Source organism: Ochlerotatus camptorhynchus, unplaced genomic scaffold (assembly GCF_037179485.1).
Source record: "Ochlerotatus camptorhynchus isolate MF236.1 unplaced genomic scaffold, CSIRO-AGI_Acam_v1.1 ptg000063l, whole genome shotgun sequence".
Classification (NCBI taxonomy): Eukaryota; Metazoa; Arthropoda; class Insecta; order Diptera; family Culicidae; genus Ochlerotatus; species Ochlerotatus camptorhynchus.
The window spans coordinates 1,585,076-1,611,599 of record NW_027040553.1 but is presented as its reverse complement, the minus strand read 5'-3'; the positions used below and the strand labels follow the sequence as shown (position 1 = coordinate 1,611,599).

Below are 26,524 nucleotides of genomic sequence, written 5' to 3'. Positions count from 1 at the left end.
CTATTTTAACAGCGCACAGCGCTCTCATTTTAGTTTAATCACTCTTCTCCACACCGGTCGCTGCTATCGCGGTTATCAATTTACTCGCCGTAGTCCGTACCGGTAGTGAGCATTTTGACATTTCTACGAATAGCAACCTTTCTCCCGCGCTGCTATCGCGCTGCTAAGGCTGTGAACCATTTGCCGAGATAAATTTAACTCGTGGTTAAAAGTGACATTTCGAAAGTTATTTTCTATGTTCGAAAATCCCCGTGCTGTCGATCGACCGGTTTTCGAGCCACGGTTGTCAAAATTTAACTTCTTGTCTGTCAGAAATAACCATGCTCGGATAGCAGGGTTAATCGATAACTTTTCATCTGTCAAATTTTAACCAAAAGTTAAAATAATCCACCAAATGGTTCAGAGCCTAAATTTGGTAACGCGCTTCTCACCGAGAAGCCGACTGCTATTTTAGTTACTCGTATGGCAACCCCCGATACGGTAGCTGCGCTATGATGAGGGCTGCTAAAATGAGTTTAGCAGCGTACCGTTACGGTTGCTCTAAGGTGCTTTCCAGCCCTGAAAATGGGGAAATCTGCAATAGAACAAGGGGGTTGATATGTATGAAGCCAGGTTAGATTTTTTTTTCGACTGTCCAGCTACTGGCAAAACTAGCTAACCAACCCCCTACAGCTCTGGAGATTCGGATACACCTTGAAGGCAACGTTCGTCGGTTTTAACTATATCGTTTGCTTCAATTTTATTGAAATGGAGCATAAACTTGTTCTCACAGTGATATATTGGATTTCACATTTGATTTAAACTTTATTTACATGGTCATTTTTCGTCTAAAATTTCTGCACAGTTTTCCTGCTCGCATCTAAACTGCCGCAGGAAAACAAAACGAAACAAAACACAACTATCAATAAACTCACTGCTTATACTCTTCTTTCCTTCCTCCTTCCTAAACAAAGCGTCAAAAATAAATAAATAAAAGCATCTTGCCGCCTACTACGAGTGTGGCAACTCACATAAAAAAAGTGTAGAGTCCTAACCTAACAAACGGAATTCGGATTCGCACCAATCTCCAACCAATCTTCCCAGTACAGGCCTCCTCGTACTGCTCTGGCCGCTCATATGCTCGCTCGCTTTCTCCAAAAACTGTCTATCTATGTACATGTGTTTGTGTGACTTGCCAAAGCCGCGGTAATCATTGTTTTTCGGGGGGAACCCTCAGAACATCATCTCGTCGCGCGATCGGTAATAGTAAATTGGTAGACTAAAAACAACTACTGTGCTAAGGAAATAAGGAACAAAGAGAGAGAGAGATAGGAGATAGGAAACAGGAAACCGCTCACCCAGAGTTTGAGAAAAATAGTACAAAAAACCCCACAATATCTAACGATTGTTTATGCTTTAAAAATCTACAACGATAGTTGCTAGCGGTGTACAAAGATATAACTACGAGTGTTTGTATGTTTGTGTGTGTGTGTTAGAGGCGACTACACGCTAAAACAGTTATCAGCAAATAGGAATGGGAAATGTTTTGAGGAACAAGGAAGTGTTGGTTTTGCGTTTTGAATGCTATATTATTCAATGGTGATTTTCTTTTCTCGGGAAAGGTTAGTTAAAAGTACGGATTTTTTTAAAATATATACACGAAAAAATAACAGGGAAAGAGTTTGGCCCACGTGTTTAGAAAATAGGTTTCACGAGTTTGGAATCAGCTTAGTGCCCTTCGGAGCAGTCGTCGTCCGGCACTGGCGCATTGACCTGCGTCGTTGCCGGTCGACGGTGGTGTTGATCCGGAAGCGATTTGGTATCGTTGGCACTGAGCACGAAGATCGGTGAACTGTAGTCCAGGTACTTGTCGGCACCGATGCTCATCATCCGGTTGCCATTGCTGTAGTGCTTCATCTTGTTTTTGCCCCGTTTGAGCATGACAAACACGACCAGAATGCTTACGAGAAAAGCGGAAGCCGTGGCCAGGACGAACACGATCGTTTGGAAGGTGTTCTCCGGAATGCCAGACGATTGCTGAGGTACTGGGAGATTGGTGGAGATTTTGTGCGAGAAACGAGACTGGGTGACGTCCGCTATGAGAGCGCCGTGGTACATGACGAAGACATGATCGCGAACCATTTCCTCGATTGCGAAGGCGTCATCCACTTTGTTGTCCTCGATGAGGTCGAAGCGGAGCATTACGCTGCCGTCGCTGTTTTCGTGCACTCGGTAGTTGTCGAAGATGCTGCCGATCAGCGAGAGCAGATCGTTTCGGAGCACTTCGTACAGGTTCAGCAGGATCCGTTGGTGCGGATTGTTGAGATGCAGTTCGATTTCCACGGCGTCGATCGCAGTGAAGAGACAACTGCGGATACCTCGCTTGAAGGTGCTGGATAGAGGCAGCTGATTACCAGCTGCGTCTACGCACCAACAGGTATCTCCATTGCACTGGGTCGGTTCAAAAGCGCCGTTATCGTCGCAGGCAACGGGAAAGGAAGCTGCCAGCTTCAGCGCCTGGCAGCGGGTCGTGGAGGCGCTAAGCTTTTTCACCGGATCTTCGATGAAGTTGCTTCCATCGTCGGTTCTGGCCATCTCGATGATCTTCTCCGTCACGGCCGAGATGGAACCGATATAGCGCGGTTCCGGGGCGAAGTTGGCCAGAGTGTTGGGTGCACTGGCTGACGGCACCGTGGGTTCTAGGTCTTCGTCGATGTAGTTGTTCTCGTCGACCAAGAAGGTAATCTGCCGGATCAGTTCCTCCATGACTGTGCGGGGAAAAGATCGAAACTTTAGAGAACCTATTCGCTAGTTAAAGAAGGAATCACTTACCTGGATCGCTGGATTCCTCGCCGCTGGAAGATAGCCGCCTCCTGGCTTGCCGGCTGCTGCACTTGGGTTCCGAACCCTTGGTCAGTGAGCCCTTGACCGGAGCTCCCTTCTTATCCGCACACCAGCAAACTCCAAGGCTGGGAGTTTCCTGTGTCGTCGTTCCGTTGCTGGGACCGGTCGATCCGAGGCACTGCACTGGGCTCCAAAAGCCGGTTTCCGGATCGCAGCGCGGCTGGAACCAAGTGCTCGGCTGTCCGGCACGCTTGGCGGCCATCGCATTCTTCAACCGCAGTCGTTCGCACTGGGACAAAACCGGACAAACTCCGTTGCAGGCCTGTTCGCTGTGGAACAAATTCTTCGATTGACAGTTGCTCGATTTTGGCAGATTAACCGGGACGCATTTGTTCAACCGTGGACTGAAACGCCACTTGGTGATACTTTCTAGGTCGTTGTTGTCCGAGAGGTGCATCTCCGACGCCAGGCAGCTCGATTCGATCGATTCGAAGCAAACATCTCCTGCAAAAAAAAAATGAGATAATTTATTAATAACGCGGACACAACCTGCAGGTATCCATCGATAACTTACTTGTTTTAGCACAACAAGACCCCCGGTTGCTGATCAGATTGAGCTGGCAGACGTGCGTGGACGGGCAGGTTTCGGCGTCGTTTTGTGGGCCACAGACGGTCTCGCGCCCTCCGGATTTCAGCGGGAGTCCTTCCGGACAGACGGAATCACGGATCGGCACGCAGATCGGCATCTTCGGACACGGCACGGAGATACACTCGACTTGGATCAGTTGGCACTCTTCGCCTCGGGGACAGGAGATTTCACCGCACGGGTTGCGGCACTCGCAGGTCTTGCACCCGTTGGCATCGATCTTGTAGCCGTACTCGCACGGCGGACACTTCCTCAGGGGGCATTCGCTTTTCAGATAGATGTCGCAGTTGGGTTCGGCATTCGTAGAGCGCGTTCCACTCTTCTCGTTTCCGTATTCATCGACGCACCAGCAGACGTTTCCGGGACCGCACTGGATTGTTCGATAGCTTCCATCGATATCGCACTGGGAGATGTACTTCTGTTTGGGTGGAACTCCCAACTCGCTGGCCTGGTGCAGCTGGATGGTCTGCAGATGTTGGCATGCGGTCTTCAGCTGCGGTTCGACGCACTGCGTTCCACAGCCGTTCGAGCAGCAACGCTTGGAAGCTTCGCAGTGTGCATCGGTTCGGCATTCGTATTCGCAGGATCCGGAGTCGGCATTTTCGCTACCCGGTGGAACCAGGAACGGACACTGGCCGGGTTTCTTCGGGAAGCACGCCGGTACCGGTGGACAGTATTCACCTTCACAGGACACTTCAACCGATCGACATTCTTGGCCTTCTGGGCATGGAACACTGTCACACGGGTCACGGCATTCGCAGGACGGACACTGCGTGTCCGAATCTAGTAGAAAACCGTAGTCGCAACCCATTCGGCAGGTCAAGTCCAGGCAGCCGAGAGATTCGCGCAAATCTTCGCACGACTTTTTGGTGGCGTTCATTCCTCGAGTTCTGGGAATCTCGGTACCGAAGTTGTCTACGCACCAGCACTCTTCGACGTCGATTTCTATCAAGTCATCCTCAACGGGAGACGGTTTCTTCAGCAGCGTCGAAGGCTTGATCTCCGGTTTGTCCACATTGACATTGGAGTTCTTCGAATCCACCCGGTTGTAATCGATAATCTTGGCAGATCGGCCTTGGACACCGAGGTCTTCCTCCGGTATCAGCATGCGCTGACGCAGGTAGGACATGACAGCATCCGATGCGTTCTCATCGGAAGCCTGCAGGCGCGTGCTGCCGTACACATCGTCAACTTTCACCAACTTCAGGTTCTGGCCCGGGGTCGGAATGACGGTGTCTCGCTTGACACGCTTGGCATCTTCCAGCAGTTTGCGCATCTGTCGGATGTTGTTCTGCTCCAGGTAGCGTCGCTGCTCGACACGATTGACCCGGACCTTCTTCCGGGTGCACTGCACCGCTTCATAGCCTCCGTCCATCGAACAGCTTGGTGGCGGCAGTGCTAGCTCCATACCCTCAACCGTTCCCTCCATGCGATCCGAAAAGTCACGCAGATATTCGCACACTTTAGGGGGGAGCAAACAATAAGGTTAGAACATTGAATGAGAAAAAGCAAACAGAGAGTACTTACTGGACTGTTGACGTCCTTCCGGCGTCGGAACGGTTTCGTTTTCCACGGGACAGCAAACGCTTCCCGATTCGCCGTGTAGCTTCATGCATTCGTGCGTCTCCGGGCAGTTGATGGTGTTGGATAGGGAACGCTTCCGGCCCAGCATGTCCTCTTCGGCGTCGTCGAAGAACGTGCGGCTCTGGTACTCGCGGCTCTTGGGGCGGTCTGATGGAGTGATGGTTGATAAGCTACTAGGAATGCCAGAAGACACGCTTCGAAGAAACTTACCTTGATGACAGTACAGCAGTTCACCGGTGGCATTATCGGCCAGTGGAGTACCCATTTCGCACGGGTTGGAATACACCAGGTCCGGCTTGCAGATTGGTTCCGAGGAGCACAGTCCCGAAAAGGAAGCACATTTCGGGTCCTTGGCCACTTCGCAGTGCGATCCCGATGGGCAGAGGAAGCCTTCGCAGGGTTCCGAGCATTCGCACGTTGGACAGCCGTTGTGATCGTTCTTGAAGCCGTACTCGCAAACAGCGGCGCAGATGTTGTGATCGCATAGCGCTTGCGATGCTCCGTCAACGCTTCGTCCACCGCTGCGGCCGATCATGTTCTCGACACCGTCGCAGTTGACCATCAGTGCGGCGCCCATCGTTCCCTTGATCTTGTTGCCGCTCTTGGGATCCACGCACCAGCAAACCAGTCCGTTGCGGGAGCATTGTCGCATCGAGAAGCTTCCACCAGGGCCGTCGCACTGCGGAACGTAACCGCGGCCTTCGCGTTCGTTGATCGAGAGCAGTTCCGAAAGCATTCGAGCCTGGTGACAGGTGGTCACGTTGTGCGGCTGTTGACAGTTACGTCCGCAGCCGTTGGAGGTGCAGCACTTCTGCATCTGAGGACACTCGAGATCGTGTCCGCAAGGGGTTCCGCAGAGGTATCCGGTGCTGTCGGTGGACTTGATCTCGTCCGGTTTCGGGCAGGTTCCAGGTTTCTCGAACTGAAGAGACGCTGGACAGCAGACGCCGTAGTCGTTGCCGGACTGGACCAGGCAGCGGTACAAGGGTGGGCAGGAAGGTTTGCCCGGATCGTTACCGCAGAGGAATGGTCGGGCGGTTCCGCTGATGGCCAGCGGTTGACCTGCTGGGCAGAGATCCGATAGGGATCGGGCTTTGCGACCTGCGGGATAGGGAAAATTGAGGTTAATCATGGGGAACTTCCCGAATCTAGCTATACTCACAAGTCGGAACGGGTGGACAGGGTTCGTTCTTGCAGTTGACCTCCTGCGGTTCGCACTGCTGTCCGCGTGGGCACTGGACACCTTCGCAGGGATCGCGGCACTTGCAAATCGGACAGCCGCTGCTAAGATCCCGTGCGAAGCCTGCCGGGCAGAACATCCGACAGCTGGACGCCTGGCAGCTGGTTTCGATGGACGTGCAGTTGACATCGTCCCCGTTGGTTCGCCGGCTACCGGCCAGTTCGACTCCGTACTCGTCGACGCACCAGCATTCCGTTCCGTTGAGTTCGTTCGAACACTGAACCGGCTCGAAGTCACCCATGGCCGTGCAGCGCGGTATCCGCACCGATTGTAGCAAATTATCGCCTAGTGACTTGGCGCGGCGTGATTCCGCACGTCGCAGATGCTGACAGGCTGTTAATTCTATTATTTCTGATGGAACAGGGCGAGAAGAGAGAGGAGAGGAATGAAATCAAAAGTGAAGAACATGTGTGCGAAGAGAGGTGGAAGGTGTGTCGCATGTTTCGATTTCGTTTATTTGCACTTGGCAGTGGGGACGTCGCGAAGGTTTAACTCTTATCGGCAGTGAACGGGCTACGAACGACGAGCACAAAAGAGGGAACCCAATTAGGTATGATTGCGCAAAAAGTCAATGCCGCCCGGAGGCGGTTGTGCAAAGAAACCAAAACGACCGAAACGGTACTTTATCGCGTGAAAACTGGAAAATTGTCTTAGCTTGTGAACGGGTTTTCTGTCTCGCTTGATCCAGTTGAACCGGAGTCATTAGTTTTGCTGATAAACGCCGAACATAACCTCGCTTCCGCCCACCCCGTGCGGTTGGAAATTTTGAATCGACTCGTAGAGCCTCTATTTTTTGTTCGACTATTTAGCGTTCCATGTGTATGTGTGTGTGAGTGTCATCAATGCGACCATCATCAGTTGATTATCATTTGTTGTCGGACAAATCCCCGCATTCTCATTTGCCATTTGGCCTTGAAGGTTCCACCAAATCCTATCCTATTGACTCAAGAATGTATCTCCATCGGTCTCTGATGCGTTCCATGCGAACCGAACCTGTTTACCACTAAAGCCCTCTAGTAAAAGTATGGACGACAGTCACCGGAAAACCCCATATTTGAGTTCAGTTTACTCATAAATATTTAGCTAAAAGTGCAGGAACTCCGCGATGATTAAATTTTCCTAATGTTTAACAAGGTTTTTCCTGGTAAAAATTGGTTTCTCTCAGTCTATTGATCAATTTACGTGACGGTCGATTTTTTAGTACATCATCACTTTTGTAATTGCAATTCTGAAAACTAGGTGTCGCATGGCTTGTTTATGTTTGGAACTCGGTTTGGAACCAAGTTCACATATGGAAAATCAATGAGCGTAAACAGGTGAGGCCCAGTAAATTTATTGTCTCTTTCATTCTCTGGCTTATTAAATGGATGACGGAGCTTGACGTCACATTTCTTCAACCGTTTAAATAGCGGGAGAACGAAAGAGATGAGAAATTCACTGAGCCTCTTACATATTTACATCTCATTGATGGATTTTCAGTAGGCCGATTTGGCAGCACATCTCGCCCCTGGATAGGACACGGAATGCTTAAGAAATCACTTTTCCTTTAGCATTTCTTGTCCCAATACGCAATTCTAAAGAAATCGGTAAAGGAAAGATTGTTTTCATTGATATCGTCATCGACATGAAGGTGGCGCATTCCGGATGAAATTTTACTTTCCTTGCGAGATTGAAGAATCAAAGTGACGATTGACTCACAGATGGCGAGTGAGTGAAAATGGTAATGACGTTTTGATATCTGTCAAATTGCATGGCAGTTTCTTTAGTACATCATTATTTTTGTTATTGCGGATCTTAAAACTAGGTGTCGCATGACCAGTTTTGGCTTTGCTTTGATTTGCCAATTGATGAATTTAACTGACGGTCGACACGAGCAGATGGAAATGATGTGAAAATGATAATGACGTTTTGCTACCTGTCAAATCGTATGGAATATTTTTTAGTACATCATTAGTTTTGTAATTGCAAATCTGAAAACTAGGTGTCACATGGCCAGTTTTACCTTTGCTTAAATTCATCAATTGATGAATTTACGCGAAACTGCACCAGTGCATGCGACACCTAGGTTTGATAACCAAAACCACAAAAGTGATGATGTACTAAAAAATATTCCAAACGATTTGACAGGTAGCAAAACGTCTTTATCATTTTCACATCATTTCCATCTGCTGGTCGACCGTAACGTAGATTCATCAATCGTCACTTTGATTCTTAGATTAACGCGTAACATTTTGTAACCTGCGTGTTACAATTTATCCCGTTTTGTGTAGTTTTGCCGCCGAGTGTAATATTGTCGTGTTTCTCACGAGCGTGTGCCGTGTTTGTTATGCTTTGTTCTTGTTGTCATTGCACGGTCGGCGACATACTCACCACTATGCCTTCGTGAATAATTTGAATTTGTCAATTTTGCGCGTTATTTTATTCGTTTTTTGTTGTTATTAGTTTAGTTAGATAGGAAAAAAAAAATTATCGTTTTAGATTGTATCGCGTCCCAAATAAAATTAGGCCCCAAACGCTCCTCCCACTGCAAAAGAAGGCGAAAACATAGGAACATGACAGTCGAGCGCGGTTGCAGGAGCACGATGGCGTTTTTTGTGATTGCGGAAGATTGTGACGTTGTGAACGAAAAGAAAGAAAGTTACGAGCCGCGGTGGAGTCTACGCGGGTTTTTTTGTTCGAAGACGCTTTTTCCGTTAGTCCCGAGAAAAAGGACTTTAACTGATGGGAAAGGTTTGCCCAGCCGCGACGCAAGTGCCAGTCCGCAGGATTTGTTTGTGCACCGCGAGTGAAAGTCGGCTCCGTGGCCGTGAAAGTTGTGAGTGCAACAGAGTGTCGGATAGCCATTGTGGGAAGCTAAGCACTAAGGAGCTAATCATTTCCCCGGCTAACCACAAAGGATCCGGTAGACACTCGCCGTCCTGACTGCGGTGGCTCAGACAATAGAGCCAGTCTCGCCACCGCAGTTAATGAAGCAGGCAGTACTACAGGTGAGTTTACCTGGGCAGAAACACTGCGATGTCTGCCGGGGTTGCGAGCCCAGCTCATCCCCCCGCTAAGTGTTAAGGACAGCGGCTAAGCAGCGAAGAAGCAAACCGCTCAGCACAGTCCGTGCTTTGTAGCCGCAGAACCGCCACCAGACCGTCATCGAAGGGCCCCAACGAACAGCAGCAGCAACAGCAAGGAGGAGGCCACATATAAGTTTATAATAGACGTCTAAAATTGAATTTTCTTTTTGTTGCTTTGTTTCACCCAAATCCGAACGACTTTGGGGGAAATACCCCTGCTCGAGGCCACCCCCCGGGTAAAATCGGGCCAGCTATAGGTTGGCAGGTAAGCCGCAACTTACAATTTGAAAAAGGGCCTATCCTTGGTGATCGATACTCTTCATCGACTTTCTCTTTGGTTTACGACGGCAACATAAACGAATTTCTTGCTAAGCTCGCAGCACAGTTCGACAGAAGATGATGTTAGCTTGCGCCTTAAACAACACACTGAATGGGAAATTCATTCGCAGTCGGGTTATTCGCGAAAGAGAAAATCGATGAAGAGAATCGATCAACAATGATAGGCCCTTTCTGACCATTCTGAATCGCTGCAGGATCTTCATTACTTGGGCTTCTTGCGAAAGTTGAAGCGTTTCTTCTTCTCGGTTGTACATCAGCTTCATGCCCAGGAAGTAGTTCATCTCGCCGCAGTCGGTCATCTTGAACAAGGCAGTTCTTGAGCCGCAAGATCGAAGTCAGCTTCCTTCCAGCGATCAATAGGTCGTCGACGTAAATGATGATGATCAGCTGTCAAATACGAACAATCGTCGCCTACCTCGCATAACTGGTTCCAAACGTAAACAAGCCATAAGAAACCTACAGCGTTTGTTTACGTTTGGAACCAGTTTCATACAAGATGATCAGTAGGCTGATTTTACAGCACGTCCTCCCCAGATATATACAAGCAGTAGTCGTGAAATGACCGGGTGAATCCCATATTGAGCAACTTTCCATTGAGCAGCTCGTTCCTGCAGCGAGGAGACTGCTTTAATCCGTACAGGAACGTCTGTAGCTTGCACATCATGCCTTGATCAGCTTCTACGCGTGTCAGCTCACCATGAAGGAACGCCGTCTTGACGCCCATCTGGAACAGAAATCAATGGTGCACGCCGACAGCTACGGATAGTGATCAACTTTGTGATGGGGCCTTGTAGCGCACCTCCTCGCCGTTGCCGTTCTGCTTCATACGAAACACCCTTTTCGACTGGAGCGGCTTGACACCCTGGGGACAACGTTGTAGCTTCCCATACTCGGTTCGTCTCAATCTAATCCAATTCCTCTCGAATGGCCTTCAGCCAATAGGTACGGTCGTCTCGGCCCTCGATATCGTTGTAGCAGTTGGGGACATCTGTAATGCATGGACCTGCAGAAACAGCTCCGTAACGTGCAAAGAAATTGAGAAACTTACCGCTCCCTTTCGCTGCGCCTCAGCAACGGTTGAATCCTTGGATTCGTGCTGTTCTGGTTGCGAAGGGGGAGCGCCCCGGTTTTGGTGGTTTGGTTCAATTTCCTCGGGACGGTTGGGTGTGCCATCCTCAGCGTCGTGATCACCTTCCCCTCTTGCTCGGGAGGGAAATACACGACCAGTTTGTAATCCTGCTTCTCGGGACACTTCTGGTACGGAAAGCAGGATTCAATTGGCTGAAACGATCGCTTAATTTCTGTTGGATTCGCCTATTTTCATGCATCCCTGTCTATTTTTCTGCAAGATATTCAAGAATCAAAGTGACGATTGACTCCCATATGGCGAGTGGGTGACGTTTTGATATCTGTCAAATTGCATGACATTTTTGTTTTTGCTACATCATCATTATTGTAATTGCGGATCTAACAACTAGGTTTTGGCTTTGCTTTGATTTGCCAATTGATGAATTTACGTTACGGTCGACCAGCAGATGGAAATGTTGTGAAAATGATAATGACGTTTTGCCAAATTGTGACGGCCATAAGCGATCGTAAAAAAACTGGGTTCTTTCCATCCCGCTCGCATTCCACAGCAGTGCTGCCAAGTCTTTTTTGAAATAAAATGCATCTGTGTCGTTTTCCATTAAAATTTCATGCAATTTGACAGATAGCAAAACGTCATTACCCAGTTCACTCACTCGTCAGGGATCGTCCATTAATTATGTCACACTTTTAGGGAGGAGGGGGGGGGACGAAACTGGAAACTGTGACGAGCCATACAAAAAAAAAACTCAAGGTCCATACAAAAAATGTGGCAAAGGAGGGAGGGGAATGGGTTGAAAATGAGCCAAATTTGCGTGACATAATTAATGGACCTTCCCTCCCTTAAATTCTTCAATCGAGCAAAGCAGTGCATTTTGACAGTTCGATTTGGAACAACTTTCGGCAGACGTCCAAACTTTTGCCAGAGGACTTTAGTTGCCACTGGTCGGGATAAATTGGCGAGAGCCCATCAGATAGAAGATTCCGACTGTCGAATGTCGTAATTTTCTGCGTTGTGAAGCAGCGGCGGGGGCGATTTGCATATTTGTCCCATTAATAGGAAGGTGGTTGGATCTCGGATTACGAAATGAAGAACGGCGGATGACACTGGCACTGGCTGCTAATGGTGGTGTTTGGTGGTGTAGGAATCGGGGAACAAGGGAAAAGCTGATGATCTAAGAGGTTTTCAGGGGGGTTATTATTCATTCGCTGATTGGGATTGGGAGGATTTGCAATCGGATCTGGATCTGAATCTGGATCACGCAGGGGAAATATGTTAGGATTTTGTACCGTTTTATATTTTGACAGTCAAAACAAATTGGCTGGATTGAGGCATAATTTTTAATTTTGGAAGATTTATTAGTAGGTTAGAAAGCAACGGATATTTTCTGTGAAGTAGATAACCGATGTGTGAGTTCATTACAAATGGAATCGAAATCCTGATGTCGAGACTAATATTCGAACCTTGAAAATAACTACCAGACCGTCACTTCTAATTGCAGGTTAAATATAACTCGGCAAATGGAACACGACCTTAGACAATTATTGTCTGGATTATTTCTTGTCGAAAACTGCCGTGTTCAAAATTCTATTAAAATGCCATGTTACCGTGGAGCTAATTGATTTGCTACTGATGTAAATCAAATGTAAATCTTTGCCTGCAAGCAAAATTTCCTGTTATTCGTGTAGCATTCCCGCTTGCTTGCTACAGAATATTTATCACCAATCTTCGGGGGATGCTCCTACAAACGAGATTCAGATCGGAGACATCTCCGATTGAAAATACGATTCAAGTTACGCATAATCATTGTCGATTCCCGCCACCGGCAAGAAGATGCTGCACGTCGTCAAATCTAATTTGCATAGCAAATCAACTATCAAAGCGAGGAGATCAACGGCAAACACGAGGGGTTGACAATGTCACAGACAGGTAGCTGACTCAACGTGTCTTTCTGCACTTTCCTAACAACAATCGAAGCCAGCCTCGCGCTTATCCGTCGTCATCGTCGTGATTCACATTTTATTATTCAAACAACAGGTTTCTCCGCACTTTTTCCTCCGATTTTGATTTCATTTCCAGCAACTTCCACACTCGGCGGCGGTGAGTGTTTGCGTTGTCGCCCCATGCCCCACGCCATCACATCATCATGGCCAACTTTGGCTCGGTTCGCGGTTATGAAATCATCTTGACACACAACTGCTTCACCGTCACCGTCGTGGTCGTCGTCATCGGAGCCAGCTATCGTTGTTGTCTGTTGAACCGAGTTGGAGAAAAGGTGCGACTGACCAATCAGCAACAACACCAACAACAAACATCATGGCGTCTCTTTTGTTATTGGTGGTGTTAAAAGTTACATAATCGAAGTAGGCACCGCCGCGTGGTCAGCAGGTTTCATTTGAAACTCGAAATTTAATTTTATAAAAACTTGCATAAGGGCGTACTTTCCGATGAATTATGCAGGTAGGTACAGACACGGACGGATGGCGGGCAAAACAATGCGTGCAATCGGGTTGATGCAACCCTGTGCAAAACACGCATTTCAACCTATCAAATGCACACGCAACCAACAACGAGACACAAAGCATGCTGCGACGAAGGATGGTTGTAACGGTCCTTCAGGCCATAATGAATAAATTATGTGATCCATGAAATCGAGCGGGCCACGAAAACTTTTGTTCGAGCCGAAAGAAATTCAATGTTTTGAACTTTTACCCACCACCCCCCTGTCGAATGCCACCGCTCGTCTCAGTAGCCCGTCGAAGGGAGGAAGAAAGGTAATTCTTTAGCTGAGTCTTCTGTTATAAATTGTAGCTCACTCGTTTCCAGGGGGTGGCCTCGGTTTCCGGACAGGCAGAGGCAGGAGCAGCACTCTGTCACTATCCGCATGTCCCATGTACTACGGAATTCCTGTTTACGCCAGCGTATCCATTAGGAAATAGTCCATTTTACGAAATGACAGGAGCTTGTTCGCCTGAAAGTATTCGATGATATTCACGGCGAATGAGAACGACTCAAATTTGAGTTTAGTTCACTCATAATCGCCAAAAGTGCAGGAACTCAGCGATGAGTTAATTTGCCTCATGTTTTCCCAGGTTTTTCCAGGATTTTCCAGGGAAAAATTCCTGAATTTGAGAAAAGTAAAGATTGGATTCACTTAGTCTATTGGTACTATTCCGAGACTGAATAAAATTTTCGTCAATTTCCTCATTTTCCGGCAGATTTTTTAGGTTTTCCACAGGAAACCATGGGACAAATTTTACTCATCGCTGAGTTCCTGCACTTTTGGCGATTATGAGTGAACTAAACTCAAATTTGAGTCGTTCTCATTCGCCGTGAATTGATATTGCTTCTCACATCCGTTAGGTAACTGCCTCCTGTCAAAGTTCAATCGTGAGTGAGTTGAATCAGAAACGTCCCGTAAAATGCTCTATTGGGCCCGAATAATGGTCAGAACATAACGATCAACTCAACATCCAAAAGCATGTGAATATTTTTTGCATAAAGCCCGATTCAAAGTAAATTTGGGCGCATTCAAGTGATCATAATAGTACGTTCAGACTACAGAGTTATAACATGTTATAGCGCTATCTTGATGGCGGTTTCTGTGTTGCAATTATTTGATATCCGTTATAACATGTTATAACTCTCCAGTCTGGACAGCGTTTAACTCAAGAATTAAACAACATACACGATTGATCAAAACGTCAAACAAAAGGGTATTTATTCAGCTTTCAAACGATATATAACAAGTTATTACATTTCACCGTTTCGAACGAACTGTCGCACTTTACTTGTGATCGATGCCATCATGATCTGCACAGTCGCTGGTGACACTGTACCGGCGAACTTATTCCACTTTAAACGCATTTGTTGGGCATTTGTCACTTCTTTACTGCATCCTCAAAGTTTTCGCTTGACAATTTCCCAATATTTTTCGATCGGTCTGAACTCAGAGCAATTCGGAGGATTAATCTCTTTGGCGACGAAATTAACATTGTTTGCAGCATACCATTATAGTACCTCCTTAGGCTGCGTTCCATTTGGTGAATTTTCACTTAAATTTGACAGATGGAAAATTTTCAAATAAACCTGCTATTGTACCAGACTTATTTCTGACAGACCAGGAATCAATTTTGACAAACACCTTCTCGAAAATAGGAAGATCAACAACAGAGGGATTTTCGAACATCTTAATTTATTTTCGAAGTGTCAAATTTAAGTGAAAATTCGCCAAATGGAACACAGCCTTAGAGTAGTGGCAGCTGGTTAGATCCGGCCAAAACATAACGTTGGTTTTGTGTTGCCGAATTAAGGGTAAAATCCGCTTTTTCAGACACTCTTTCATGTAAACCTATGTAAACCTACGACGTCATTTTGTGAGATGTGAAATGTGGCCACAACTGCAGATTCCTTGAGACATCATTAGTTTCCGAGCAAACTTATCAGCAAAAACAAATTTGTACCTGCAAAGGGACATCCCCACGACCAGTTCCCAGGTAAAATTTTCGTCCGGGAATTTGTTTATAATCCATTTTGACATATGTTTCGTCATCCATTAAAACACAGCCATCAAATTTCGTCAAAACTCGTTCGTATAGCAATCGTGTTCGCTTTTTGGCCACTAAATTTTGTTTGTTTAATCATTAATCTTTTTGCAGATGATACTGTGTTATTCATTGCAGCTAAGGATTTAGATGATGCCGTTTTACACTTGAATGAAGATTTGCGTTCTCTAAGTAGATGGTTGAAGTATAAGCAGTTAAAATTGAATACAAGTAAAACTAAATTTATGGTAATTTCGCGGAATCGAGTAAATAAGAACGTCTCTGTTGTAATTGATGATGAGACTATTGATCGCGTTCGGGAGATTAAATATCTTGGCGTGATTATTGATGACACACTTAAGTTCAACTCTCACATTGACAATGTCATCAAGAAAATTGCCAAGAAGTATGGAATTCTATGTCGACTGAAAAACGATTTAACTATTGCCAGTAAAATACAGCTATACAAATCAATCATCTCTCCTCATCTTGACTTTTGCCCTTCCATTTTATTTCTGGCCAATGCAACACAAATATCGAGATTACAGCGCTTGCAGAATAAAATAATGCGTTTGATTTTGAGATGTAATAGATTCACTTCCTCAACTTTGATGTTAGACGCCTTACAATGGTTGTCGGTGAAGCAAAGAATTGTATATTTGACTATGGTGTTCATTTTTAAAGTAGTTAACGGTTTGCTGCCTCGATATTTGTGTGATCGAATTGAAAGAGGAAGTGACTTTCATAGATATAATACTAGAAACGCGATTGAAATAAGAACACCACATTTCTTGACTTGTGCTTCACAAAATTCATTATATTATAAAGGAATAAATGTTTTCAATTCGATGCCTAGACATATCAAACGTTTAGCAACACTTACAGAATTTAAAAGACACTGCATTTCACACGTTAAAACTGTCTTTTGAACAGTTATCCAGTGATTTTTTTATGAATTGACAAATTATGTATCTTGACGAAGTTATCTCTAACGGATTATTTTATATGGATAGCTGTCATAACGACTTTTTAATAATTATTGTAGCACTGCAAAAACTATTTCTGTTCGCCACGAGGGTGATGATGGATTTTTAATATTTGATTTTATAGTAGATTGATTAAAAAAAAAAAGTAGTCTACAAAGGTTTGAGCCTCGCGCGCGTATTACGGATATAGAGGACTGAATTTAACATTTGAAAAAAAAAAATGCAATTTTGAAGCTTATTTGAAAGATACCTTGAGTTAGTAGTAAGTTTTCTGGCAAATGTTAGGGGTTCGTGAGCATTCCTGACATTGCTGAAAATTATGATAGCATCAGATTGCGGGGTTACTAGTGTAATAGGATGCTTTGTTGATTGTTCATTAACTCTTGATTGCTTGTAATACTTATGAATATTTTAGGTGGACAAAAAGGCGAACTAAGAGGTGGACGCCTGAGCTTTTCCACATTTATATCGCTGTGAAGCAACTGTAAACTTTAGAGGGAATCTATATCTGTAACTGAAACCAGTTCGATTTGTTTGCCAACCTGGTTAAAATGTCATATTCAATTATCTTAAAGATAAATCGTCCAGCTCAAACCTTTGTAGGGGTAAGAGGTGGGACCATCATCATCATCATCATCAGGGAGCGATTCGGATGTTTATTGGCACAAAAAGACTTATATTCTTCTCTTAAAACGATGTTACGCACGGTGTAAAAGTTGGAATCGTATTTCTTTGCCAAATCACGAATGGAGACACCTGGGTTGCTTTTCACGTACCTCAACACCTTTCTCCTCAGCTCTTTATCCCTAGTGCCACTTTTATGATAGATGCCCTGTGCTCTATCCACACTCAGAGTATCATTGTAACGTTTGATTCTCGGTTTGATTACAAGACTCACCGACTTTGGGAATTTTAACACTTTTGCTATTTTTGAGGCAGACCACGAAGGGTTCTCTAGATGTTTGTGCACAATTAATTTTCTTTTTTCAAGTTCCATGATCCGTAATTTCGGGATGCGTCGAGAAAAACTTTTAACCAATTTCTTCGTCAATGAAACATCAACAAATGCCTGTCAAACGTTTTTTGTTCCAACCACCAGGGGCGCGGTGGTGTATCAAACCGTGCGTTCAGATTCGAGCTTTATGCAGCTTTGCAGCTATCACAATGTTCAGGCCTTAAACAATACCTTACATGCAGAAAAGATGTCAGAAAATCAGCTGTGGAGAAGTCTGCAGAACTTCAGGAGAATTGTGGCAACTCTCAAGAAAGCTAGCTCTAAAGATCTCCAGGGAAGTTCAGAGATCTCAAGATCTTTAGTTCAGACTTTCGGGGAAGTGCAAAGATCTGTAGTTTTCGAGAGAGGATACTAAGGCTGTGATTTGGTGAATTCTTACTTAAATTTGACAGATGGAAAATTTTCAAATAAACCTGCTATTCCAGCAGACTTATTTCTGACAGAAAAGGAATCAATTTTGACAGACGCTTTTGTACCGCTAATTTTAGGGAAGTCCATCAGAGAGCTGCAGTCTCATTATTTTCAGGGATGTTCCGATTATTTCGAGCAGCTCGGATAATGAATTGCAGGAACTTTCAAGAAGTATCGAGGCATTATAGAGTATTACCAACAATCAATGCGAAACTAACGATTTTAAATTGGCTCACCACTTTAGTAGCCTATTGGTCCCAAGCAAACGATTAACGTACCCTATTCTAGTTGAAATTCTATTACTACACTATGTTTGTTTTGATTCGCTATGAAAATTTGACAGATAACATCAGGGGTGTGTGGATTCATGCAGAACATGCAGGGGTGAGTGAAATAGCTTGGGACTGCTTGGGACCGTTGTTCTGGTACTGAGTGAGCCAAAAATAATAATGATTTTCTTCGGGATCCAGTGGTCTTAGAGTTACCTCTATGGAAGAACCCCTGTACGTCAACGCTGACGGTGATGCAGTATTGTGGGTCCCGTTCAACACTAAGACCAAGGGGTCCCGAAGAAACAAGCTCAATCTTTTGGCTCAAGAAGTACCAGACCTTTGATCCCAAGCTAATTGAAGCACCCCTCGAAACGAAGGAAAATCCACGAGCCCCTCATTAAGCGTAAAACCAACCGGTGGAAACTAACGATTTTAAATTGGCTCACTACTTGACTAGCATATTGGTCCCAAGTAGAAACACTGGAATAAGAGACCAGCGGAGACACTGTTATGATTCCAATCGAACTGTCAAAAGCGGTTCAAATCTGCAATGTTTACAAATGGTTAGCTTCAATTAAAATAGTATTAAAATCGTTTAACAATCACTCATGAACTTGCTCGTCAGTGCATTTGCGAAGTCACTCGCAAGCAGTTACAAATGCAAGTGATGCCAGGATTGCTTTGATGTTTATCTTGTTGCCAAATTCATGTTTTTTTTTTCTCCACTGGTCTCTTATTCCAGTGTTTCTAGTCCCAACTACATCTATAAGCGTACCCCATACTAGTCAAAATTCTAGTACTACACTACCTATGTTTGTTTGGATTCGCTATGACAGTTTGACAGATAAAATGAGGGGTTCGTGGATTTTCTTATGCTTTTAGGGGTGCATCGATTAGCTTGGGACCAAAGAGAGTACCAGAGCTGAGCCAAAAAGTTGAGCACGTTTCTTCGGGACGTTCTGGTCTTAGAGTACCTCTATGGTAAAACTTATGCTTAGGCTGAGTGTGAAAGCATGGCACTATTCAATTCATTGCGCTATCAATACCGTTTGTACCAAACGGTAAAGAGGAATTTTGAAATCCAAGATGGCATCGGACATCGATTTTCGGCATCTAGATGTCAACCTGATTCCAAAAATACCCACATTGATCGCTATTCGACAATATTTCACATTTTCTTAAACCAGAATCCGCCATCTTGGATTAATAAATGGCATCGGGTATCGATTTCCGATCCCTAGACGTAGCCCCAGTTCCAAAAATACCACACATTTTCTGAAATCGGAAGCCACCATCTTGCATTTCAAAATGGAATCGGTCATCACCTTCCAGCCTCTAGACGACATGCCGATACCAAAAATACCCATATTTATGGGTATTTAACAGTATGCTCAGGTATGCTCCACTTTTTTAAGAACTAGAAGCCGCCATCTTGGATTTCAAAATGGTATCGCATATCAATTTTGGATGTCTAGACGTCACCCTGATTCCGAAAATACCGATATTGATGGGTCGGCATCAGTATTTAACGAGGGGGACGACTCTATCTACGCTGCAGGAAATATTGTGTTGTGCTGTGGCTAGCTGCTCGCACGCTGAGTAGATAGAAAGAAGATTGATGACGATTCTGAAGATTTCCTGCAAAAAGATGATGCACGATGCATGTAGATGCGAGAAATGCAAGAAGATTTTTCGCTAGCGTTTAGATGTGTCGCCCCCCTCGGTATTTCCCACTTTTCTGAAATCAGAAGCCGCCATCTTGGATTTCAAATATCGTTGGATATCGACTTCTGGCATCTAGACGTCATCCCGATTAGAAAAATATCGATATTGATAGGTATTTGACAGTATTTCCCAATATTTCTGAAATCTGCAGCCGCCATCTTGGATTTGAAAACGGTCATCGATTTTTGGCCTCTAGACGACATACCGATTCAAATACCTATATTGTTGGGTATTTAACACTTTTTTAAGAACTAGAAGCCGCCATATTGGATTTCAAAATGGCATCGCAGATAAATTTTGGATTTCTAGACGTCAACCTGATTCCGAAAATACCGATATTGATGGGTCGGCATCAGTATTTCCCACTTTTCTGAAATCTGAAGCCGCCAGCTTGGTCTTCAAATGTCGTCGGATATCGATTTCTGGTTCTAGACGTCATCCTGATTAAAAAAATATCGATATTAATGTGTATTCGACAGTATTTCCCACTTTATTTTAAAATTGAAGCCGCCATCTTTATCCCGGAGATGAACCAGCGTCTGGCTGAAAATCTCCTTAATAAAGACAACCATCCAACCAACCAACCAGCCGCCATCTTGGGTTTTAAAATGGTGTCGCATATCGATTTTCGATCTCTAAACGTCACTCCGATTTTCAAAATGCCCATATTGATGGGTCGGCGTCAGTATTTCCCACTTTTCTGAAATCGGAAGCCACCATCTTGGATTTAAAATCGATTGCCAGCATCTAGACGACTACAAAAATACCAATATTGATGGGTAAACAAGCTAGCTGACAACGATAAATTTGACATAGACGTGCACAGATCTATGCGCATGCATTTAAAAAGACCGAGTGAACAATCAACAAAAGTCAGAAAAATTGTACGAATTTGGATCGAATAGCTTTACTTCAATGCGAAATTAAGCTCATTTGAAAATGAAAGACGAAATGAACACGAGGCAAGCCGAAACAAACAGCATGAAAACTGATCGAAAGTGGTTCTGTTGATGTTGAAGGGGATCTGCTCGAAGAGAAGACAAAATGACTTTCAACTGAATGTGATGGTTGACAGCTTCGTCGACGATTTTTGATTGAATGGTGATTCATCTGATTCAAAATTTACTCTAACATTATGCTGGAGAGGCAACGTTCAATATGTGCGACTGTACGATCTTCCACTGGATCGCGATCTAGCTTTGGTGCTGGGGAAACACGGAAAGGTTAAGCAACCGGTGAACACTCGTGTTTATTTCAGTTACCATGGAGACGTAATTTGTGATTAGCCCCGGTTCCTTTCAAATTGTATCATTATTTATGAACGGCCTTGTATTTGAAATGACGTTCCACATTCATCTAGTGATGTCAGATTTTCATTCGAATAATCGTTTAATCGATTAACGAACCGAAAAGTAAACTATTTATAATCGGTTAGATCATGCCGATATAAGCATTAACATCTCCACAGGATCATCACCGATCGTTTCAAACATGTGCTGCACTCTCATTGGTGGAAAAATGGCAGCACAGCGAACAAAAAATAATCGATTAGTTGTTAATCGAGTAATTAAAAAATGGGACATCTCTGATTTTGGTGTGATTGTTTTGATAAAAATGAGCGCAAAATTTCACTCTTCCGAGGGGGCAGCAAAACCACAAAATTACCTTGAATACGGGGGGTTCTCATTGGATGAAAGGGACCGTGAAAGAAGACACTAAAATAGAAAGTTTTTCTTCCGACAGTTTCATCTTAGTATTCATCTTTGGGTTAAGCGTGTCATCCTGGAGAAATTTCCCGCGGAGCTGAGCATCTGGGCACATGCACACAGATGTGCGAGGTGTATACATGGACACTTAATTTCCTCACTCGGAAGCAGAGCTGGTAAATATCACGGCCGTCATTTGACTATGAGAAAACAGGTCCTCTCACTATCACGAGACGAAACTACCTATAATTAGCTTTCTTGTCATTTTCCAATGATCAAGCACTCATGAGAATAATTCTTATGCGGTTTTGACATCAACATTTCTAACTGATTTAGATTAATTTAAGAAAGCAACCGTTTGTAATCGGTAGTGTGAACATATTATTAAGATTTCCTCGGTATAAGTAACTTTCATAGCAATAAATTAGCTAGTAATTACGATGATCTCAACACTGTCACGTTCTGTCATGACAATAAATTCGATGAGATTTTGAAGACAGTCTCTATCATCGTTTTCTCATCCGATGATATTGACAGAAGTATCTCCTATCACCTGAAGAATTCCTGCCCCAAGAGGAAGTCCTGAAAGCAGACAGGTAAGCAAATACAACAACAGGACGAAGTGCACAGCTCAAGTAGTACGTACACTGGTGTGGTGGGAGGAGGTACATCGTTGGACAACAAAGACAAGGAAACGGTAGAGGAGGTACAATTGTACCTTAGGCACTTGAAGGAGATATGGTAGCAATGAACCTGACGACCTCGGAGACCGAGGATAACTGTGAAGAGAAAGTAATAGCGATTTTGTTTATTATTCAGTTCCATCCAACCTGGATCGGGTATCAAGATCGACTCTGCTTGCTTCCTGACAAACGTCAGTTTGATCGTTTGTTTTTAAAACCTACCTCAGGTTACGGTTCGCACTGACAAAAAGTTCGGTTTCGCACTGGGTTGGAACTGGTTCCAACCCCGATAATAAACAAATTCGCTATAAGTGATTCCAAGAATTGGTATTTATGAATTCGAGAGATAAGTATTACTGAGTTTGGTATGGTTTGAGATCGCAATGGAAGAATTTAAGAAAATACCCCCTGTAAAACATCCGTAAAACTCATCACAACCCCCTAGGACATTCTTTCAAAAAAGTGTTTTTATAATTTGTAAAATTGTTTTCAGAATCTTCCAGCTCTGTAAACTTTTATTACGACAGTTGAGCCTTACCAAATAAAGGAATTAGAAAAAAAGACCTACGTTCCACGTAATTTTACAATACCCATTTCTGGTAGATCAACGACAAACGATTGGCGCTTACCCTGCCAACTGCAGCTGAAAACTTTTCAACAATGACGCCAATCAACGACCAAGTAAGGCAGTGTTCCCTCTCTTGAAAACTTCCCTTACCGCAGCCGGAACTTTTGAGCTGTGGAGTAAAGTTTTCTTTCTCTGCAAGTTTTCAAGGAAATTCAACAAACCCAACTTTTTTTCCCATCCCCCATCCCACAACAACAATGCGAAAGAAATGCGAAAGAAAAAAAAAACCCGAAGCAATGGAAGCAATAAACCCCGTTTGACGTTTGTGTCGTTTTATTGGGCAAACGAAACGGGGACACACCATGGTGCTGCAGCTCATCGCAGCACCGTTGCGTTGTGCTGCCAGTTCGTGAAGGTTGTACCAGACGACGGGCAAGCAGCAACCGTAAAATTGGTCTTTTCTGCTCAAAACAACACGAGAGCAAGACAATGGACCCCAACACCGCTGGGTCAACTAAAAATTGTGCTTGTAAACAAGCAATAAACTTTTTCGGGCCAAACTGATTTCCGCGGAAATAGGCGTGAAAAGACAATGGAAAAGGGACCGCGATTAACCCTTTGCGCCCTTGCGCCGATACACAATTTATCACCGAACACAACGAGGGGTGATTCAACGGAAGGAATGTCATAACAAAGTTAAAAGTGGGCTCGTCAAGTTGCGCCTGATTGGCGATTTGCTTTCTGAATCACAAGAGAGCAATCACAAAGAGTCAGGGGCATGTGCAAATATACGCACTGCCGCAGCAATCTCCGCAAGGTCCAATCACAAGGCATCATCAAAGCAAACCACGACACAAAGGCTAATGGAGATTTTTCTTCTTTTTTTCTGGCATGTCATTGCACAGGCATGCTTCCATACCCGATTGAGGCGATAAGTGGGTTCTAGGTATATGTTGAGGCACGCTCGTAGTAGGACGCCGTGTAGCGAGGAGCGAGATTTATTGCAGACTAGATGGCGCCTGCTGCGTTCGTCCGGTTCCTTGGATGAAGCTGTTACAAGTTTCTCCCTATGCCCGCTTTCACAGTGGGACGGATTCCCAATAAAGCCCCTTAGTGATGATGGATTGCCGTGACGAATGGTGCGTTTACGGTCGCATAAATTGATTGGTAATCAGATTTCATATTTTATTCGCAGCGCCATGTCACGCACGGCCATTATCCTCCGACTGGTATAAATTATACACCACTTGGGAGAAAGTGCGCATCGGATGTTTCCGAACGAATCAATTCATAAAAAAAACACATAATCACAAACTAGTGAAAAATTAATCCACCACATACAAGTTTCACCCAGTTTCTCTCGTGCATGTGCAGTCAGTTTAGCTGAGCTTTTCCCTTTCTGGAGGCGCCTTTCAATTTCATTTGAAACCCGTTTTCCGTTTTCCCTTTCCCTCCGGTGGCGGTTTTTTAGTACGCCAGGCAGATAGTTATTAGCATACAATCGATTCGAGGATCGAGGCCATCGTGCGCTCACCCCACAGCCGCGGAGGACGGTCATCCACGATGTGTTGATGGGCGCCCCTCTGTTCGGAGAAAGTCATCACCCGTCCCGTATACCTTGTTGGGCGTACATATACAACTTGATAATAACCTCAAAAAGCAAAGCAGCTGGCGGTAGGCCAGTGCAGTGGTAGCTGGTTTGATTATAGAGCACTCCTCCTGAGCAGCTGGTAGAAAGAGAAACCTGGCGCCGAGATTAATTTCCCGGCGCTGTCAAAAAAGTGGTATAATTAGACCACACCACCACGGAATTCTATCATCCAATGGCGACCGTCCAACAGGTTTACTTTGATCAGCACACCATTATCGACGTGCAGTGCCAATCTTCAGAAAACAATTTTCGCCCAAAACTATTTACCGGAGCGACGGTATTTAGGTAGGTACGGGGTGATTAAATTTCTTGCTGACAACCGGTGAAACTTGGTCTTTTAACTAACGATGCGGATGCCAGCTGCTGCTGCTGCTGCTGCTGCTAGGAAAGTGCGAACTAGGTGTTCCGCAAGCCTTCACGCCACGCTCGGCACGCCTGATTGGAGTTGAGCTAACAGCTAGTTTGTTTAGATTTGGCTTGTTTGCTTACGTGATGAAGATGATGATGATGACGACGGGGATGCTTGGTGCGATTGGGAAACGGTGTTTAATGGCTGTATATACATAATTTGTGGTTATTAGGAGAAGCTTTTGCCGGGGATTGGTCGTCGGCGTGATTCCGGATGAAAGTGAAACTAAGAAGCGTGTTCAGATCCGGTTCCTTTGTAATCGTCGTTGTAAGAAGCGCTGCTGCCGTGCGGTACAAGGGGTGATTCGTGATGGACGCTAAAGGGCCACCAACATTTCCGTTTGCGTTGCGTTGGCGTAAATTTGACAGTTAGACAATAGATTTAGCTGCCACTTTGCCGCAAAACGTTGGATCCGGATCTTATGTGGGTGCTGGCATCACTGGTATCCCTTTGGTCAATCGCATTTTCTGTTGGTGTTGTGGTGTTCCTATAGTGACCACGCACACCTTGGGTTCAAAGAATCTGGGTACGAAAAGGATCGCCATGTGGCACCTACTGTCCACATTCCAGTCCCAGATCAAAATTCATTTATATATCATCACTACGTGGCCACCAGAGTCTAAATTTTTATCATATCATGTTGATCGATGTATCATCACTTCAGCTGACTTTTAAATCCTACAGCTCAAGCATCAGTTTTATGAATTGACGAATTTCGTGGATATCCAGGATCTTCCCGAGGGCTACTCTGTGGCGCTCCGGAAGTCCACATTCTGGCCCCATATTAAAGTCCTATCATGTGGCACCAGTACAAATGGAATGATTAAAATAAATCACCGAGTTCTTGGATCAGTTTAATGAAATGACAAATTTTATAATGGTTCCAAACCTTCCGCAAGACCAACCATAGCCCCCAGAGTCCACATTTCTGACCTCTGAATCAAATTAATTCATGTAGCATCACTAAAAGTGATGCACAGTGGAATATCAGTACCGACCTGCACGGTAGTGACCACTACTCGATTCGCATACAGCTTTCCGTAGGTGCGGTTCCCCCAACGACTCGGAGACCCAGGTGGCGCTTCGAGGAAGCCGACTGGAACGCCTTCAGAAATCCGACACTCTCTTTCAGCAACGCGAACCGAACGACATCTCCAGCTTCACGGAAGTACTCTACGACGCTGCAACACTATCCATTCCAAAGAACAAGTAGCGTACCCGGGCGAAAAGCCCTACGTTGGTGGAACGAGGATACCAAATGTGCGGTAAAAGCGCGACGCAAAGCCTTACGCCGGCTTAAGCGCCTAGCCTTAGACGATCCTGGTAGGGAGGAAGCACTGAAGGTCTACCGAGAACGCCATCTCTCGTGCAGACAGGTGATCCGTGACGCAAAGCGATCCAGCTGGATGGATTTCCTGGATTCAATCGACGAATCCCAATCGTCAAGCGACTTGTGGAATCGCGTCAACGCTCTGAGTGGCAAGCGGCGGTCTACTCCACCTACTATCCAAGCTCATGGCACCACGATCTCAGAACCGAAGGACATCGCTGACAATTTAGGGAACTATTTTACCGGCCTGTCCGCTGTCAGTGGCTACGACAGCGATTTCGTCCAGCGCGTCAAACCTTCCACAAGCAGCATTCGTGACCTGCGAATTCCACCCGATGTCCCTTCCCTCCAGATCAACGATGCTCTTACCTTCCGGGAGCTTCAGTTTGCCCTCGGCAGCAGTGCTGGTAAATCTGCCGGGCTGGACGAGATTGGATACC

At 45.1% G+C, this 26,524-nt stretch overlaps 1 protein-coding gene across 1 annotated transcript in view; it reads right to left on the bottom strand.

Annotated features, from left to right (window-relative positions):
- Positions 1-713: 713 nt before the first annotated feature.
- LOC135696926 (uncharacterized) overlaps positions 714-26,524 on the bottom strand; it is a 186,879-nt gene continuing 161,068 nt past the window's right edge. The window contains exons 4-9 of the mRNA XM_065216467.1: positions 6,216-6,644; positions 5,264-6,154; positions 4,997-5,200; positions 3,398-4,930; positions 2,812-3,327; positions 714-2,747 (exon numbers count right to left, since the gene is read on the bottom strand). Coding sequence (XP_065072539.1) covers positions 1,708-2,747; positions 2,812-3,327; positions 3,398-4,930; positions 4,997-5,200; positions 5,264-6,154; positions 6,216-6,644 — 4,613 coding nt within the window. The 3' untranslated portion in view covers positions 714-1,707. The remainder of the gene's footprint in view (positions 2,748-2,811; positions 3,328-3,397; positions 4,931-4,996; positions 5,201-5,263; positions 6,155-6,215; positions 6,645-26,524) is intronic.